The sequence below is a fragment of the Vicugna pacos genome, chromosome 9 (genome assembly GCF_048564905.1).
Source record: "Vicugna pacos chromosome 9, VicPac4, whole genome shotgun sequence".
NCBI classification, from domain to species: domain Eukaryota; kingdom Metazoa; phylum Chordata; class Mammalia; order Artiodactyla; family Camelidae; genus Vicugna; species Vicugna pacos.
The window spans coordinates 8,608,024-8,625,091 of NC_132995.1; the positions used below are offsets into that span (position 1 = coordinate 8,608,024).

Genomic DNA, 17,068 nt, shown 5'->3' on the forward strand with positions numbered 1-17,068 from the left:
GAGCCTCAGAGCTAGAGGTGTGTGTCCGGAGAGTGGGGGTGGGGAGGTGGCCTTGGTCACTGCAGCGCCACCTCCTCCTGCTGCCCTGGCCCCACTGCTGCGGGGGCTGCTATCTGTGAACAAACTGTCCTTGGGGTCAGGGACAGCAAAGAGCCAAAGGTCAGGTCGATGCCTCCCCCAGCCCTTCCCCCAGAGGCAGCCAGCTCTTGGGGGCAGGAAGGAGAGGGGACAGGGAACAGCAATTCAGGTGTTCAAGCCTCACAGGGCCCACTCGCCAAGGAAACAAGACTTTCAGTAAGAGGCAGAAATGGTGCCTTTAATGGTCAGATGCAGCCAGTATCCCGCTTCCCAGGCAAGAACCAGACTTCAGTAGAAATTCCCCACACCCTAACCAGTCCATTCTGGTTTCTCCTGGACCAGAGGGAGGATGGGCTACAGAAAAAACCAAGAAGTATCCTCATCTCCATCCCTCACTCCACTCACGCCAGAGATGGTGATGACATGGCCAACACAGGGGCTGCGGTAGCCATCATTATGCATACACTGGTTATGTTGGCCAGCCAAGATGGTGGCCATCACAGTACCCAATGGGCCAAAAAAGATGTTATGCAGGAGGGTGGCCAACTTGGCACCTATTATGCCAATAAATCCACCAACAAAGAAGTGATCACAGTATCCAATGGGCCAAAGAAGATGTAATTGAAATGGCACCACCATCACACCCAAAGGGTCAGCCAAGAGGATGTCATCACAGCGCCCAGAGGGCCAACCAAGATGTCATCCCAGATGGCAGCCATCAGAGCACCCAGTAGATCAACCAGTAATATCAATCAACATGGCAGTCTTCACAGTCCCCAGTGGGCCTACCAAGATGTCAGTGGCAGTTATCACAGTACCTAGTGGATCAACCTGGTGCCCACAGAGACGGCAATCACCACAGTAAGTAATAGACCAACCAAGATGTTAACTGACGGGACAAGCAAAGTGTCACCAGGAGGATCAGGCCCCAAGAACCTGATGGTGTGAGCTACAGCCATACCCCACCCACCGTGCTCCCACCCCGCCACACACCTGCTAGGATGCGTTAAGCAGAGAGCGGGAATAGAGGCCCTGGTAGTAGACCCCAGGCTCCCCACCCTCTGCCCCATAGCCCCCAAACCCCACGTCCAGTTTGGGAGGTGCTGGTGTCTGTTCCGACATCAAGTTGTTGATAGAGAAAGGGTGGTTGAAGTTGTAGGGTGCATCCAGCTTCAGCTCCCCTGGGAGCTCCAGGCCAGTGAAGTAGGGTGTAGAGGAAGGGGGTGAGCCACAGTCCAGAGCCCCCACGTCCTCCCCACCCTGGGCCTCAGGCTCGGGGGGCGGGGGCGGGGGCTGCGGCGGAGAGGTGACTGCCGCAGCAGGGGTGGTGGTCGAGGCAGCAGAGCCCGCACTGTTCCTGGAGGTGGAGGTCCCGCCGCCTGCTTTCTTCACCTTCTCCTCCAGCTTGAAGCGCTTCTGGCGGCGCAGGTAGCAGCCATTCTCAAACATGTTACCTGAGCTGGGGTGCAGGGCCCAGTAGGAGCCCTTGCCCGGCTTGTCTGGGGAGCGCGCCACCTTGACGAAGCAGTCGTTGAAAGACAGCGAGTGGCGGATGGAGTTCTGCCAGCGCTGCTGGTTCTCCCGGTAGTAGGGGAAGAGGTCCATGATCCACTGGTAGATCTCACTCAGGGTCAGCATCTTGCCGGGCGCCTGCTGGATGGCCATGGTGATGAGCGAGATGTAGGAATATGGCGGCTTGGCGTGTGCCAGGGGCCGCCGGTACCCTTTTGGCATCTCCTTCCCATGCACCAGCCCCGGTCCCGGGCCCCCGTACCCTGAGCTGCTGCCTCCACCACTGCTGGCACCCAGGCCTGGGAAGGTGGGTCCCAGAGGTGCTGTGGGGGCTGGGGGCGCCAGGGGACCTGTGGGCATTGGGGAGGCAGGGAGCCCCCCCGGGGGGTAGGGAGAGCTCAGAGGGTTCAGGGTCATGTAGGAGTTGAGGGGGGCCATGGTGGGTACTGGGGTCACTGGAGAGTAGACCTGCAAGGAGAGAGAGATGGTGAGCAATGAGTCTCTAGTCCGCCAGTAAGCAAAGGGTCATCGGACCCATTGTGTGTCCATCTGTCTGTGTTGCTTCCTCTATGATTCCCTTCCATCCTTATCTCTTGTCTGTAGACAGCTGTCTGTTGGAGTCCCTCTCTCTTCCTCGTCCTCATGATCCCGCTCCCTGACCCCATCCCCTAGGCTTCCATGCACTGGAGCTCACATTCTAAGTGGTTTTCAAAGTGTGCTCCGGGACACCCTGGGGAGCCTCTGAGACCCTTTCAGGGTATCCATGAGGTCAAAACTATTCCCATACAATGCTAAGATATGACTAGCCTTTTTTACTCTCTCTCATGAGCTTGCAGAGGAGTTTTTCAGAGGCCACATAATGCATGACATTGCAACAGACTAAACGTGGAAGCAACTACGAAAATCTAGCTGTCTTCTGTTAAACCAGACATGAAAGAGATTTGCAGAAATGTAAGTGTGCCACTCCTCTCACTAAATATTTTGAAGTATAGTTATTTTAATAAAAATACATTACTTATACTAATACATTGTTCCTATTTTCAAATGAATTAATGCATATCTTTAAAATTCCTCAGTTTTCATTTCTAATGTGGTGTCTATTGATAAATATAACCCCAGTCAACAGAAACTGGGGTCCTCAATAATTTTAAGAGTGTAGCGGAGGAGGGTATAGCTCAGCAGTACCTTCACTAAAACAAATAAATAAAAACCTAATTACCTCCCCCCAAAATTTTTTAAAAAGAAATAAAAATTAAGAAATTTAAAGAAAAGTATAAGAAGTCCTGAGACCAAAAGAAAAAAAGATCCAAGAGCTCCTAATTTACCTAATAATGAAATCTATATGTGTATGCTCTATCAATCTTTTAGGTTATAAAATTACAGTCTTTATAGGTCAAGGACATTTGAAAGTCAGAAATTCCACATTTCAACCTAATATATGTCATCTACTTACTATATATAGGTCATCACATCAAAGATATCACTTTGTAAGCTGCAGTATTAAGTATCAATAAGAATGGGAAAAAAAACACTGTCAGTTATAATCCCTAGACATCACTGATTGTAAAACCCATTCCATTTTCAGAAATGTTCAAATAGGGGGAAAATTTTCATCTTAGCTCAGTGAAATACAGCAGACATTCCTATGTCTTTGTAAGTAATGATACAGTGTCTCAAATATTCGATATTTATTCGCCACCTACTCTGAGCCAGGCACTGCTCCAAGCACTTCACAGGAAATGTCTGCTCTCATCCTTATAACTGCACTATGGGGGAGGCACTATCATGACACCCATTTTACAGCTGGGAAAGCTGAGGCCCAGAGAGGTTGTTGGGGGCAGCTCACACAGCAAGGAAGGAGCAGAACTGGGATTCTGAATCAGGTAGTCTGGCTCCGGTTGGGTGGTCTGGATCATGCTATAAAAGCAGTGACCAAGACAGACTGAAATGCTTGCCCTCATGGTGCTGTCAGTCTCACAGGAAGTGACCAAGATAAGCAAGGAAAATAGGAAGCATGTTGGATAGTGACTTCTCTCTTTCTCTGTGTATTTATCCTTTTCCACTCTCTCCCAGCCTTTCTCCCTCAATCCTCCATCTGCCTGTCTGTCCTGATCCCTCCCACTGAAGGGGTCTCATGGCACTGGAGGTGCTGCTACCTCTGCTATGAATCCATGTGTCACATCTCATCTCCTTATCACTTAAAGTGTCTGCAGATCCAAAGGTCCAGAGAGAAAGAGGAACTGCCAGGGTCACTCAGGGAGTCAGGAATAGGTGGCAATCAACCTAAGTCTGAGTTCCAGTAGAAATTATCCCCTCTCTCTTTCATATGTCTGTCCAGGTAGCTCTTTTCTCCTGTGTCTCTTTGTTTTTGTGTGTTTTTTTGTTTTGTTTTGTTTTGTTTTAATTATTTTTCTGGTGGGGGAGGTAATTAGTTCATTTATTTATTTTTAGAGGAGGTACTGGGGATTGAACCCAGAAACTCATGTATGCTAAGCATGCATTCTACCACTTGAGCTATACCCTCCCCCATCCTATGGATCTTTGAATCTCCCTGTTGGCTCTGTGTGTATCTGTCCATCTCCTCCCCTGTCTCAGTACCTCTATACTCCTTCCCTCCCTCCCTCTCTATATCTCTCCCTCATTTTCCCATTCCATCTCTCTCCTTTCCTCATCTCTCTCCCTTTATCTCTCCCTGTCTCTCTCTCTCTCCTCCATCTCTTTCCCTCATCTCTCTGTCCTTGCCTTTCTTTCCTCATGACTCTCCCAAACCCCATCTCTCTTTCTCTCTGTCGCCACCTTCTCTCACATCTCTTTCTCCCTTCCTTAGTACCATCTCTCCCTTTCTCTCTCTCTACCCTACTCCTCTCCCCCCCATCTTTCTTTCTCCTTCAGCACCTCTTTGTATCTCTCTGCCTCCTTCCTTCAGCACCACCATCTCCCCAGAAGTCTTGCACTGAAATTGGAGCTATGGCTATTCCCCTCCCCCATGCACTGGTCTCCCCCCTGGTTGGATGGCTCTGGCCCCTCCCCAAGAGTAAGGGAAGAGGGTCCTGCAGAGAGAGGAGAGAAGGTGATGGACCCAGGGGGCTCCACAGAGAGTTCCTAAATCCTTCTACAACCCCTCTACATTTCTCCAACTCAGACTCTCTTGTATCACAGAGGCAGGGAGACTGGGACCCCAGAGCCCTCCTTTTCTGGCTCCCCACCCACCCGGAAGTCCTTCTTGAGGTCTGATCTCAAGCGCTGTAGCTGCCCTAATCCACCCTAGGCTTTCCCACGCCCCGGGGCTGGGATGAACCCCCAGTGTCCGGGTCTGAGCCGGATCTCCCCTGCAAGGGCGGGGCTGAGATTGGGGGGAAGCTCTCAGGGGACCGGCACCCCCACCTCAGAAGGCCAGAATTTATCCCCTTTCATTTCCTTATTGTCTCTGGAGGAGGGTGTGACAGGGAGCCAAGGGAGGCAGTGTGAAGCCAGAAGTCTAGTTTCTAATCCTGGTCCCAGCCTAGGATCTCAAGTAGCCCCATACACTCTGAGAGGCTATAGGTTTTCCATCTCTAAAATAGGGGAGCAACTGGACCAGCTAATCTGTGAGAACCGGAGGCCAGTGGGTGATATCGCCTTAGGGTGATGACTTTTCAATTTCCTTCCAGACAGGGAGTCAGTCTAGGGGTGTGAATATCACCTCAGCAGGAGGGTATGGTGGGCAAAAAGCAGTTTAGGGGTGCCCTCAGTTCTCTGTCACAGAGTGGATGCAGATGTTTCTCTCCCCATTGTTCTGACCCAGGGGGAGGAGGTGGTTCAGCTGATGGGAAAGCCAATGAGACCCTTAGACAGTATTTCCATTTCCAGCCCCCAAAAGTCAACTCTTCCAAAATATGCCCCCAAATGCTGACCATCTCTAGACTGTCCTGCAATTTCAGGGACAATATGCACACAAATTGGCCCCTAAACTTCAGGCTATGCCCCAAATAATGAATCCATCATCCTAGACTCTCACAATTTACTTCTTAAAATGCACCTCCAAAACATCGATTTGTAGTTGTTTCCCATAAATCATGTCCCTAGACTCTGAACTCTCTGAGGGGAGGTGATTCAGCTGGAATCCCCCACTATCTGGGATTCTCCAACCCCAGCCTGGTCTCTATCTTCCCCACCATACAGCTGACATCTCCAGCCGCCCTGCCTCCACCTCTCTACACTCCCAATCTCTTCCCTGGTCAGCCTGCCCCACCCCACGTGCACCTCACACCTCTACAGCCCCAGGACTGGCCCCTCCTGGGCACCTTGCCAAGCCCCACAGGCCTGGGTATCCAGGAGTCCCACCCTATAGCTTCAAACCCCAGACCCAGGACTCAGGCACACTGGGGCCCCTGTAAACTCCAGATCTTAGTCTCTTTGGAGAACACAACTATTCCCTTCCCATACCCATCTCAATTCTGCAGTCCCCTTCCAGGTTAGAAACCCAAGCATCCAGACCCCCATAACACTCTGACTAGGACCCTGCCCTCCCTCCACTTCCCCATGTTGACTACAGAGACAGCGAGCTAAGGAGGGGTCCTTGCAGCAAGAGGAATGGGAGTTAGATCTGGGAAAGGACTTTCTGTCGGCTGGGGTGAGGAAATTAAGATATACCCCTGCCCCCTACTCAGGGAAGTCTTGTCTGAGATGGGAGTGGTAAGGACATTAGTAAATACTGGAGATTGCTAGAAAGTTGGGGAGCGGGGATGTGAAATCTGAAACCCTCCAGACTCCAAGAAGAATCCCTGCTGAGGGTCTCTAATAACAATTAAATCACTGAAGTTCAGCTGGGAGGGGTGAGGGTCATGAGTAGGGATGGGGGTGGGTGGAGATAGGCCCCCTCCCCTGCCAGTGCTGTTGCCCAGTCCCCTACTCTCAGGATCCTCTGATCCCATCTGTCTGGCCCCTATCTATCTGAGCCCCAGCTCTAAATCACCTGTTATTCACACTTTCCAAACCAAGCGTCATCTCTGAGCACCTCCATCTCATCTCTGAACAGCGATCCCTATTTCTAGCTTTAACGTAGTTCTCAGCCCCAATCCTTATCCGGGAGCCCCAATTCTTATTTCTACCCCAGAACCTCCAGCTTTAACAACTAAATTCTAATCCTGAGTTCCCAGCTCAGACTTCCCCTAATGGTGACTTCCCTCTCCCATCTCTTGGTCCCTATCTTTTCCCCCCAATTCTGAACCTTATTTCCTAATCCCCGAGCTCTGTCCGTAACCGGAGATCTGAGTCCTATCTTTGGTTTGTTGATTTTAATCTCTTGTACTTTGGGTCCCTGACACCCAGCCCTCACATTTAAACTATGGCTTGACCCTTGCCTAAATCTTCCTCACTCCCAGTTAAGCCCTCACTCCCAGTTAAGCCCTCACTCCGACTAGTCTGCCTGAACCGCGCTCCCATGCATTGTCCTCCGTCCCTGACTCCTACACCTGGTCTCCGTGTCTCTAGTTCCTCCGGCCCCCAGTTCTAGCTGGGGTCCCCATTTGAGTCCACACCTTGGTCCTTGCCCCCATTTAGGCCTGCACCCCGATTTCTGCCCCCTGCCCCCCACTTCCCGCTCCGCCATCCCCGAGGACACACCTCTCCCGCCTCCGGGTAGTAGCTCCACTCGGCCAGGTCATGGGCCTCCATCTTCACCGAGCCCAGCATCCCCCGGGCCTGCGCCCCCACCCGCCCCCGCTCTGGCCCGGGGGGGAACCGAGCACTTCGGATCTCTCAGTCGGCACGACCCCAGTTCAGACCGGCGCCCGTCCGTTCGACCGCACAGGGTCCCAGCCGTCCTGGGCGCCGCGGGAGGTGGCCACGCTTTATAGCCGGGACACCCCCCCACCCCCGCCCGCCCTCGCCCGCCCTGGGCTCCCCTCCCGCCTCCCCGAGGGCGGTGCGCCCGGACTGGGGCGCCCCCTGCGGGATTGCGAGGAGATAGACCTCAGGCGCCGAGAGCCGCAGCCCGGGGACGCGAGAGCTGGAGATGGCTGAAGAGTGAGGGAGTTATAGGTGGTAGATAGACATTGCTGATACAAAAAGCCCCGAGGGCAGAACTCTAAGGCCCTTCTGCCCAGGGGGTTTCATCATCTCGACTGGAGCGGGCGAACAGCCAGAGCCCAGCACGACTGCTACGGAGAAAAGAGGGCTCAGAACTGAGTGGTCTCCAGGGGTCCCGATATACTACTCTAAGGACTGGTAAGAGAGCCTCGAAACCACATTTCCCTTTGGACGAAATGAAAGACTGAAGCTTCTAATGGCTGGAAATGCTCCATACTGTGTAAATGGTCAGGACCAAAGGTGGAGGGGATCAGGGCCTCTGCTCAGATTCCGCTGGGGCAACAGACCACCTCAAAGACGTTGGAGCTTCGCCTCCCGGTCTCCCCACACTCTCTAACACCAGCCGTCCAGGGACCCAGAACTACTGTGAACTCCATTTCCCAGAAGCCTCTATCTCCCTTTCCGTCCTGCGCTTCTGTCAAAGGACTGCGTTTCCCAGAAGGTATGGCGTCCGAAAGCCGGAAATGAAAGGCTGCCGTGACATCTTGTTGGGGGTGGGAAGGCGGAAGGCCGCTCTCACGGCAGGAGTAGGGGCGGGGTCCGGCTGCAAAGTGGACTCCATTTCCCAGAGCCCCCGCGAGTGCGGCGCGTGCGCAGTGTCACGGCGGCGAGCGGAAGATGGCGGCGGCAGCGTTTGTGAAGAGGCGCTGCTGAGGGGGCGCGAGGGGGACGGAGGCCGGAGCCGCGGTGAGCGGGGGCCGACGTGGGGGCCCGGGGACGAAGGGAGGAAGGACCCTGAAAAAGTAGGGGCGCTGTCGGGGGGAGTGTGGGGACGCTGAGAGGAGAGGGGAGTAGTGACGCTCAGGACCCCAGTTTCTTCCCTAGCTCAGGACCCTCCTGTGGCTCCCCGGTGCCCTCAGGGCAAAGTTCCAACGGAGCCGTCAAGGCGCCTCCACCCCGCCGGCCTCTGCTCTGCCTTTTTGCTCGTTCCTCAGTTCGCACAGCTGCATGGGCTTTTCAGTTCCTCAGACTCGCCACAAGCCTTCCCGCCTCAGGCTTTTTGCACATGCCGTCCCCTCTGTCTGCAACATCCTTTTACTCATTCCACCTGGCTAACTCCCATTCATCTTTTGGGTCTCGGCACCAACGTCACTTCCCCTGCGAAGCCCTCTTTTCCCGCCCTCAGTCCCGAAAGCCGCCTTTTAAACGCTCTCATAGGTCCTTGTTCCTTTCCTTCATGTCACTTGTGATCTGATTTGTTATTGGACCTTTTTTTGTGTGGCTCTTTAGTTCTGTCTGTGGCCGTGAGCTCCACGGGGGCAGGGACTGGGTACAGTGTTGATCACCGCTGTTCCCAGCACAGCGCAGTCTCACTGAAAACGCCCATTTAATGTTCGTTGAATGAATGAAAGATACAGAGTGGAGCCGCTCTATGTATATGAGAGGACTCATCATACTTCCCGGTGGGAGTAGGGCAGTGGGACTCCATAAGGAGTACACGGGGAGGGGGGGTGGAAACAGTGGTTGTTTGTAATAGCAAAAGGCTGCAGACACCCCAAATGTTCTTTCAGTAAGGAGACTGGCAGGGAAAAAATTAATAATATCCGCATGATAAAATATTATGCAACTGTAAAAAGGAATGAGGAAAGGGGGCAAAAATGGAATGAGAGGTAGAGGGTGGGCTCCAGCATGTATTAAGTGAAAATCGAAGTGTTTATTATATGCTCTGTTTTTATGGAAGAAAAGATGTGCGTGTGTATAGAGAGAGAGAGAGAGAATAAACCAAAAAGGGGAAGAGGAAGGACACAGGGTAAAAAGTTTGGGTGGATCAATGTATTCTCATCATGAAAAGAGTGGAAAAGTTCATCATGAAAAGGTTCATTATGTTCTAATGGGTAACAGCAGTATACTGGATTATTGGGTGGCCATGGCCTTTGGCCTGTATGAAAAGACCTGGGGTAGGGGAGCAGTTCCTTTCAGAGAGGCAGTCCAGCTTAGTGGTGAGAAAGATAGATTCTGCAGCCATACTGCTAGGTCTGCATCTTACAAGTTGTGAGCTTTGGTCAAGTGTCTTTACCTCTTTGGATTTGGAATTTCCTTACCTGTGAAATGGGGATGAAAAATAGTATCCACCTTGAAGAGTTGGTGTTGTGAGGTTTAGATAAGTTAATATGTATATTAGAATTGTGCCCCAGTGCATATTAAATTGTCAATAAATATTAGGTGAAAAATAATTAGGTTATTTTTCAAGCATTCTAGAGTGAAAGGTTAGGGATACTAAGGTCAGTGATTGTTGAAGCCCTTTGGCATTCACTTAGCAGATTTTTATTGACCAAAAATTGTTCCATGCTGGGAATAGAGAAAGTTCAAACACACACCCTCTGCTCTCATGGAGCTTATAAATATGTAGTGTGTTGATGATAATAAATGCCATGGAGAAAAATAAAGCAACACAGATGGGGAGAGGAAATTGAAATTTGAAGTAGGGTGGTCAGGCAAGACCTTACTGTTGGAATATTTGAGCTGAGACCTGAAGAAAATAAGGAGGGAGGGAGTTGTGCCAGTATCTGACAGGAAGAGTATTCCGGACAGAAGGAAGAGAAGTACAAAGGCTTTGAGGAAGTGGTATGCTTGGCGTGATGACAAGGAAGCCAGAGTGAGTGGAGCAGAGAGAGCTGGGAGGGAAATAAGGGCAGAGGTAGGAGGGGCCGGATCGCATAAGGCCTTCTGGGCCTTGGTGAGGACACTGGCTTTCGCTTTAGGAAGGATATAGGGGTGACAGGCATCAGGGAGACTAGGAAGGAGGCTGTTGGGTAGTCATTCAGCAGATACCTGTTGAATAAACTACTGTGTATGGTATGTTATGTTCATTTTATTTGTTTTAATTTTTTCTGTCAAGGGGGAGGTAATTAGGTTTACTTATTTATTTTTAGAGGAGGTACTGGGGATTGAACCCAGGACTTTGTGTATGCACTCTACCACTTGAGCTATACCCTGCCCACCATGTTCATTTTAAAAAATGAATCTTTTTTACCCTCCTCAAATTATTAACAGTTTATGCAGTAGCCTTCAGATTTCTTTCTGTGCACGTAAAAATAGTAGCTGTACTTACCTCATGTTTACTATGTATACTAAATAATCTACTACTCAGAATAGTCCTGGGAGGTAAACACTGTTTCCATTGCTGTTTCACAGAAAAGGAAACTGAGACCCAGTTGTTTCTTGTCTCAGGTATTCTGTGTATCCATACACAAACTTGAGAAAAATCAATTGAATTCTTCTGTAATGCAGCAGACTGTCATTGTCATCTTTTTATGATGATAATACATTGAGATCCATCCATTTTTTTAAGTATTTTTCTTCTCTTTTCTACTTTTCAGTTTTTCCTTTCAGTTTTTTTTTAACATACACATATTTTCCTTTCTTTTGTAAAAAGGGAGCATACAGTAAACATTGTCTTCATTTTGCTTGTTTTTCCTTGTTTATCAATGTATAGAGATTTTCCTTATTCTTTCTTCTCCCTTCCCGCATTCCTTTTTACAGTTGCATAGTATTTTATTATGTGGATGTATCAGTTTTTCAGCCAGTCTCCCTATTTGAGAACACTTTGGTCAATAGTAGTCTTTTACTGCTAGGACTAGTGCTGTAATTGACATCCTTCTTATTTCATAATTTTGCCAGTGCGACCTTGGGACAAAGTCTTCCCCACCTCAGCCTTTTAAAAAACAACTTCATGGTATTCCAGAAAATGGCTGAAACAATTTATTTAAATTAGGGCTTCTTTGATGTATTGAGTACTTACTATGTGCGGGACTCTGTGGCTAGTGTTCCTCAGAGCTGTGTTTTAGAAAGCCTGCTCTGGTGTCCAGTCCAGAGTGCAGCCCAGATAGAGAGACAAGAGGCACTGAGACCAGTGAGATGGCTGCTGTGTGTTCATTTGTTCAGTCATTCAGCAGATGTTTATGGTCAGCCCGCTATGTGTAAAGTACTGGAGGTGAGGCTTCATACTACACGACATACATCCTCTGAGCTGGGAGACATGTGTCTCCCAGATTACAACCCTATGGACACATAAGAGTCTGACCCCAACTCTGGATAGAGGAGGGACTTCAAAAGACCCAACAGGGACCAAACAGACTGGAAAGGAGTGTTGAGCCCTTTGCAGATGGTGGGGTAAAAGTCCAGAGCTTGATCTATCCTCTTCTCCAGGAAGCATTGGACAGCAGTCATGGCAGGCAGCAGTGGGGACAGCGTCACCCGCCGGAGCGTGGCATCACAGTTTTTCACACAAGAGGAGGGACCGGGCATTGATGGCATGACCACCTCAGAGAGAGTGAGCATGGAGAGAAGGGCTTGGAGTAGGGAGGCACAGGCCCTGTGTTGGGTGATTCACCCTCAGGTGATGGAGCCCAGGGAGTGCTGAAGGGGCTGGACTGGCAAGGCAAGCACCATCACCTGCCTTTCACCTTCCCTCCAGGTGGTGGATCTCCTGAACCAGGCAGCACTGATCACCAATGATTCAAAGATCACGGTGCTCAAACAGGTGAGGGGGAGGCGGTGATGCTGGGCTAAGCAGGACAAGGGAGGCGGGAGGGGAACCTATGAAAAAGAAGTCACTGGTAATAACACTAGTGTCCACATTTAAGGACTTGGGATATGCCTGCCACAGTGCTCAGTGCTATGCAGCCATGCTCTCATTGAATTCTTGCAAAAGTCCTGTGAGGCAGGGTAATTTCATCCCCATTTTATGCAGAGGGAAGCAGAGTCTCAGAGCTTAAATAATTGGCCCACAGTCATTCTGCTAGGCTCTGGCTGAACTAGGACTTGGATGCTGGATTCAAACTCCAAATCCTGTGCTCTTGATCCTCGTATTTCCTCTCTACCAGGGTTCTATCCTGTGACGAAGACTTGCAGGTCACCAGACAGTGAGGACCCAGAATGGGCAGGGCTGCGAGGGAAGAGCCCAGGGGGCTGTGGAGGCTAGAGGAGGCTCCTGACCCAACCTAGGGATGAGGAATCAGGGAGGGCTTTCTGAAAAAGGGACATCTGAGCTGAGACCTGGAGGATAAGGAGAGAAGCTGGCCAAGTGAGAGAGGGAGAGCATCTCGAGCAGAGGGCAGAATAGCCTGTGCAAAGGCAGAAGAGGACTGGAGAGGAGAGGGGAGGGCCAGGTACTGGGTGTGGTTCAGAGCAGGAGGCGGGTCCAGTTCAGGGGTTGGAGGGTCAGGTTGCCTGGATGAGAACCCCAGTTTTACTTGCCCAGTGTGTGGAGTCAGGTAGCCACCTCCACGTTAGCAGTAGAGTGGGGTCTTGGCCACCTCGTAGGGTGGCCGTGGGGTCCATTCAATAGTACCTTGGGTTGTAGGAGCCAGGCCTGTGCCGGCACTGAGCTTCTATGAGAATATCTTGGGGAAGGGCTTATTCCGAAGAGCCTGGCAGATACAAGGGCCTCAGGAAATGGGTTCTCACTGTCATAAAATGCCTGCTGAATTGTGGTGGTTGAGTGGGGAGTAGAAGCAGAATGAGAATGGAGCGAATCGATGGATGAGCCTCAGGAAGGTAGGGGGCCTGCAGCACTTCCCTCATTAGCCCTTTTTCTGTCACATATTCAGGGTCCTCCAGTACCTGCGCCCTGTCCGAGCTTCTCGTTGAAGCTGCACAGCAGCCCTATAAATTGTTGGTTTATGATTCCCATTTTGCAGAAGAGCAAACCGAGACTCAGAAGAAGCCACTTGCCCAGGCTGTGGTGGGGTGGTGGAGCCAGGATTTGAACTGAGTTTATCTACTATCTACCCCCCTCCCCATGCTGTTTTCTCCTACGTGTTCCGATCGGCACTGATTGGACCCTGGTTTTATATGTGTGTTCCTTGTCCCCATCCCCAATCTCCTTCCAGGTCCAGGAACTGATCATCAACAAAGATCCCACACTACTGGACAACTTCCTGGATGTGAGTGACCATCGGGACAGAAAGGGTATGGGTTTGGGGATCAGGGAATCCTGGTGCAACTTTGACCCACCTTCTTCCTGACCTTGGCAGGAGATCATCGCATTCCAAGCAGACAAGTCGATTGAAGTGCGCAAATTTGTCATCGGCTTCATTGAGGAGGCATGGTAGGGAGCACCCCTGCTGGAGTTGGCCTCTTTGGTTCCTAGCCTGGCCCTGCCCTAAGAGTCTTGCCCTCTGCTTCCCAGACTCATCCTTCCTCCCATCCACACTGACTCCTCAGCAAATATTTAATAAGGTCAAAATCTTAGATTCATCCACGATTCCTCTGCTTCTCCTGTACTTCACAGCTACATCATCAGTAAGGACTGTCGGTTCTGCCTTCACATTATAAACAGCATCTGACCATTTTTCAGTCACTTCCCTTGCTGTTACTCTGGTCCAAGCCACCATTACCTCCTGCTTAGATGACTTCAGTGGCCTTCTGTCTGGCTCCCCTGCTTCCACTCTTTTTTTTCCCCCCTTAATTGAGGTGAAATTCATAAAACATAAAATTAATTATTTTTAAGTGAACGATTCAGTGGCATTTAGCACATTCACAGGCTAGTTCCAAAACCGTTTTATTCCTGCAAAAGAAAACACTGTCCCAGTTGCCTGCTTCCTCTTGCACACAGTGGCCAGAGTGATCCTGCTGAAATGTAAATCAGATCTCCACCCTCCCTGCTCTTGGGTCTTCACTGGCTCACTGTCTCACTTAGATTGAAACCCAACTCTTCACCCTTGCCTCTCCTCCTGGTGGCCTTTCTGATCCTCGCTTATCTCCCCGGGCCTCCCTTTTGTTCCTCAAAATACGCCATTCCACTTCATGGCCTCTCTGCTGTGTCTGCAGAGGACGCTTTCCCCCAGGGAGCTTACTCCCTCCCTTTCGGCTGGTCTTCCTCAGCGAGCCCTTTCTGAACACACCTGCCGCACATGTCTGATATCCTGTCTGCACTGTTCTTTATAATTTCTCACCAATCAAAATTCCATTATACTTCTCTTTACCCATAGAAATGCCAGCTCCACAAGGGCAGGACTTTTCTGTATTGTGGACTGTGTAGATTATATTCTGTTTAAAGTTATTATTAAAATGTTGGCTCTATTTCCTGTGTTGTACAGTATATCCTTGTAGCTTACTTATTTTATACATAGTAAAATGTATACTGTATACCCCTGCCCCTATCTTGCCCATCCCCCCTTCCCTCTCCCCACTGGTAACCACTAGTTTTGTAGGGGGTTTTTGGAGGGTTGGGGAGATATAGTTGATTTACAATATTGTAATAGTTTCAGGTATATGACATAGTGATTGAACATTTTTATAGATTATTACTGGGAGAATTTGTGGTAAATTTTCTGAGTTTGCCAAAAAACTATTTGTTCAACAGGTATGTCACATAACTGCTATGTGCCAGGCAGTTGCATCAGGCTGTAGAATATAACAGTGAAGAAAAACAGATACTGTTCCTGCCCTCATGTAGCTGACAGTTGTTTCCTATTTTTTGACTGATTAGTTTAATATCTAATGTCAGATTGTAACATGCTATGAAAATTCACATTCTAAGTTCTAGGTATAGCCTTGAATTTCTTTATTCACTGGACAAATATTTATTGAAGGCCTTTCATTCTTTCCTTCAACAAAAAATGAGACTCTTCTAGTATTCAGACTGGAAAGAGTCCCCCAGTTTTAGAGCCCTCAGACTTAGATAAACAAATCAGTAAGCAAAACTAGTGATGACATAAAGCAAAGTGTGTTGAAGTAATAATGGCTAATGTTTATTGAATGCTTTCTACACTGTTCTAAGCACTTTATATGTATTGTTGCAATTTTCACAACAAGCCATGAGGTGGGAACTATTCTAAATGAGACAGAGTGGCTCGTCCAGATTCACAGGGTTATCAGGCTCTGCTGCCCCTTATGTGAACAGCAAGGCCCTAACAGCAAAAGAGAGTTGGGGGTGAGGACCAACCTAACAGTGTTTGGGGACAGCTGTTTCCAGAGGTGCCAAGCATTGTTCTCAGCTTCCAGATGTGCTGGCAAACAAGACAGGTACAGTCCCTGACTCTGCCCACCTCCATTCCAATCTCCTGGCGCACTGACCCTGATTTTCCTTTTCTTATGGACCCCAGGCTCCCACTGCCCAAAGACCACCTTGACTGTGCCCTTTTTCCTCCATCCCCCAGCAAGCGAGACATTGAGTTGCTGCTGAAACTGATTGCGAACCTCAACATGCTTTTAAGAGATGAGAATGTGAATGTGGTGAAGAAGGCCATCCTCACCATGACCCAGCTCTACAAGGTGGCCCTGCAGGTGAGAGCTCTCTCCCCACCTGGAGCTGTCCTAGCCTGGCAGGTGTCATTTACAGACTCATCAGTCAGAATTCAAAACCAGGGTCAGATCAAAATTCTTCATGGGCAAGATGTGCTGTTGATCTTTGGGAACAGAAAACAAGGGGATCTAATGTCTAATGGTCAGGGAATTGCCATGAACCCATCCTTCCATCCGTCTGTTCACTGATACATTCAACAGATGTTCCCGGAGTACCTGGTCTGTGACCAGGATGGGCTGCCTGGGTGCACACTATGGTGTGATGTACATTAATGTTAATGAAATGAATGAATCTGTTTAATCTCTGCCACCAACTTGTGAGGTCAGCATTATTATTCCTTTGGCTTCCTTAAGATCTGAGCCTTCATCACTCTGGGTTGTCACTGTCTGTGAACAAAATGAGGGCAGGACCAGACCTGGCTTGGTCACCACTGGGCCCTGTCTCCAGCATCACCTAGCACAGGGCTGGGAACAGAATTGTAACTCAGTAAATGTTCCCCAAATGACTGTTCATCATCATTTATGGAGTTGTCAGTTGATGCCTTGTTCCCATCTATCGGTCTGTCCTTCCCTCCCTGGCCCACTCACAGTGGATGGTGAAGTCACGGGTGATCAGTGAGCTCCAGGAGGCCTGCTGGGACATGGTGTCTGCCATGGCTGGGGACATCATCCTGCTGTTGGACTCTGACAATGACGGCATCCGTACCCACGCCATCAAGTTTGTGGAGGGCCTCATCGTCACCCTGTCACCCCGAATGGCTGACTCGGAAGTGCCTCGACGCCAGGAGCATGACATCAGCCTGGACCGCATCCCTCGTGACCATCCCTACATCCAGTACAGTGAGTGCTACCCATCAGCTGGTGCCATTTGTCAGTCACTACACTGGCTCCCCCACCCTTTTTTTTTTTCTTGGTTTTTAATTTCTAGAGTCGGTTTATTACAGGGCTTGAGAGCCCTCATGCAACACTCAAATCTCAGCTTATTATTTTTGAGCCTGTTTCTTCCTTAGTAAATTGGGGGTCATTACTATGGCATCTACTTTAGGGTGTAGGTATGAGCTTTTGGTGAGTTAACATGGCTGGCATAGTAAGCATTCTCCAAATATTAGCTATTCTTATATATGGTTTGACAACCTTTTGAACTCAGCAATATTATTTT

General features: G+C 49.7%; 2 protein-coding genes across 3 annotated transcripts in view; one reads left to right on the top strand and one right to left on the bottom strand.

Moving 5' to 3' along the window:
• Positions 1 to 295: 295 nt before the first annotated feature.
• On the bottom strand, positions 296 to 7,384 carry FOXA3 (forkhead box A3). Its single transcript, XM_006208540.4, has 2 exons — positions 7,195 to 7,384; positions 296 to 2,058 (listed from the first exon to the last, which is right to left on the bottom strand). The coding sequence occupies exons 1-2, from the start codon at positions 7,261 to 7,263 to the stop codon at positions 1,075 to 1,077; spliced, it is 1,053 nt and encodes a 350-aa protein (XP_006208602.1). The 5' UTR covers positions 7,264 to 7,384; the 3' UTR covers positions 296 to 1,074.
• An 862-nt stretch (positions 7,385 to 8,246) lies between these two features.
• The window catches only part of SYMPK (symplekin scaffold protein), a 33,874-nt gene continuing 25,052 nt past the window's right edge, over positions 8,247 to 17,068 (top strand). The window contains exons 1-7 of one of the 2 annotated variants that reach the window (XM_006208541.4): positions 8,247 to 8,346; positions 11,809 to 11,932; positions 12,077 to 12,142; positions 13,494 to 13,547; positions 13,638 to 13,711; positions 15,765 to 15,891; positions 16,500 to 16,749. In XM_006208541.4, the coding sequence (XP_006208603.3) occupies positions 11,828 to 11,932; positions 12,077 to 12,142; positions 13,494 to 13,547; positions 13,638 to 13,711; positions 15,765 to 15,891; positions 16,500 to 16,749 (676 nt within the window). In that variant the 5' untranslated portion in view covers positions 8,247 to 8,346; positions 11,809 to 11,827. Of the gene's footprint in view, positions 8,347 to 11,808; positions 11,933 to 12,076; positions 12,143 to 13,493; positions 13,548 to 13,637; positions 13,712 to 15,485; positions 15,631 to 15,764; positions 15,892 to 16,499; positions 16,750 to 17,068 lie in introns of those variants that run through there. The other variant, XM_072966822.1, reaches the window with a different exon arrangement.